The 2,023-nt window shown below is 56.5% G+C and overlaps 1 protein-coding gene across 1 annotated transcript; it reads left to right on the top strand.

Annotated features, from left to right (window-relative positions):
• Window positions 1–705: 705 nt before the first annotated feature.
• On the top strand, window positions 706–1,674 carry LOC309585828 (olfactory receptor 14J1-like; the record flags this gene model as incomplete). Its single annotated transcript, XM_082303667.1, has 1 exon — window positions 706–1,674. The coding sequence occupies one exon, from the start codon at window positions 706–708 to the stop codon at window positions 1,672–1,674; it is 969 nt and encodes a 322-aa protein (XP_082159793.1).
• Window positions 1,675–2,023: the final 349 nt, after the last annotated feature.

Below are 2,023 nucleotides of genomic sequence, written 5' to 3'. Positions count from 1 at the left end.
AGCAGGGCCATGGACAGGACCCTCGCTGTGCCCTCGGGATGCCATCCCAGCTGTGAGCTGCCTTCCAGGGGACACTGGGGCCGGGAGTGTCCTTGGCCAGCAGTGGGGCTGAGACTCTGAGAAAGGCTGAGCCACTTTGCTCTGCTGTGGGTCCCTCTGCTCTCAGCTGTGCCAGGCTGATTTTCAGGGGAACACAGTGACTGCCCTCGATCTCAGGAGGGGCAGCTGGGGACAGATGGAGCGACAGAGCAGCTCCCCTCACCCTTCTCTGAGTTACAGCCAATGCTCTTGCCTTGCACAGCTCTCTCTGCTCTCCCTGGGCACAGCAGGAAACCCTCTCAAAGTGCCTTTGGCCGTCACCGTTCCTTAGCCCTGGCACAGGAGATGCTGCCCAGCTCCTCTGCCTCAGGAGCACTTTGGGCTGATGGAGTCCAGCCCCAGGACCGGCCCCTGTCCCCATTCCCATGTCCCCGCTGAAGCAGAGCAGAGCTGACTCCTCGCTGTCCATGGGCACAGCCCCTGCTCGTCACAGCAACGGGGCCAGATCCCAGCAGAGCTCCAGGCACGGGGCTGAGGGAAGGGCTCTGAGAAAAGGAAAACTGGGGGGCAGGGCCAGGAGAAAGGGCTTGGACATTGCTCAGCAAAGTCTCCCCTGACTCCTCACTGTCTCCTCCTTCAACAGCACTCCATGGCCAGAGGCTCAAAATGTGCAACAGCAGCTCCATCAGCCCCTTCCTCCTGCTGGCATTGGCAGACACGCGGCAGCTGCAGCTCCTGCACTTCTGCCTCTTCCTGGGCATCTCCCTGGCTGCCCTCCTGGGCAGCGGCCTCATCATCAGCGCCGGAGCCTGCGGCCAGCACCTGCACAGCCCCATGTTCTTCTTCCTGCTCAGCCTGGCCCTCACCGACCTGGGCTCCATCTGCACCACTGTCCCCAAGGCCATGCACAATTCCCTCTGGGGCACCAGCCACATCTCCTACTCAGCATGTGCTGCTCACGTGTTTTTCTTTCTCTTCTTCCTCTCAGCAGAGGATTTCCTCCTCACCATCATGTGCTACGAGCGCTACGTGTCCATCTGCAAAGCCCTGCACTACGGGACCCTCCTGGGCAGCAGAGCTTGTGCCCACATGGCAGCAGCTGCCTGGGCCAGTGCCTTTCTCTACGCTCTCATGCACACGGCCAATACATTTTCCCTGCCCCTGGGCCAGGGCAATGCCCTGGGCCAGTTCTTCTGTGAAATCCCACACATCCTCAAGCTCTCCTGCTCCAAATCCCACCTCAGGGAACTTGGGCTCATCACTGTCAGTGCCTGTTTGGTGTTTGGCTGTTTTGTGTTCATTGTTTTCTCCTATGTGCAGATCTTCAGGGCTGTGCTGAGGATCCCCTCTGAGCAGGGCCGGCACAAAGCCTTTTCCACGTGCCTCCCTCACCTGGCCGTGCTCTCTCTGTTCCTCAGCACTGTTATGTTTGCCCACCTGAAGCCCCCCCTCCATCTCCTCCCATCCCTGGATGTGGCCCTGTCAGTTCTGTACTCGGTGGTGCCTCCAGCCCTGAACCCCCTCATCTACAGCCTGAGGAACCAGGAGCTCAGGGATGCCCTGAGGAAAGTGAGGACTGGATACTTTTCACAAGTTAAAATCTTTCTATTTCCTTCTGCCATGCGAGGAAAATGATGACTGGGATGCTTCTCAGAAGCAATAAACTCTCTCTTTTCTGCTCCAGAACCTTCAGAATGTAACTCTTTACAATCTTGGCCTCTTTTTCCTCTTTGTCCATATTTTCATTGGTGCTTTTTCTTATTCTTTTTCTGGTGTTATTCTGCTTTTTATAAAGTACTGTAGCACTACTCCTTGCATTTCTGCATGAACATCTACCTTTCTTTTGAAACACAAAGACTTTCAGGAGGCTTCTTCCCTGTGCATTTGAATCAAAACAAGGGGCTGCCCTGACCTTTGTGTCCAAGGTTTGTTCCTCAGCCCTTCTCTGGCTCTGCAGGGGCAGTGCCTGTGGGCAGAGCTGGAG

The sequence above is a fragment of the Coloeus monedula genome, assembly GCF_965178545.1.
Source record: "Coloeus monedula genome assembly, contig: HAP1_SCAFFOLD_512, whole genome shotgun sequence".
NCBI classification, from domain to species: domain Eukaryota; kingdom Metazoa; phylum Chordata; class Aves; order Passeriformes; family Corvidae; genus Coloeus; species Coloeus monedula.
This window is presented reverse-complemented; position numbering and strand designations above follow the sequence as displayed.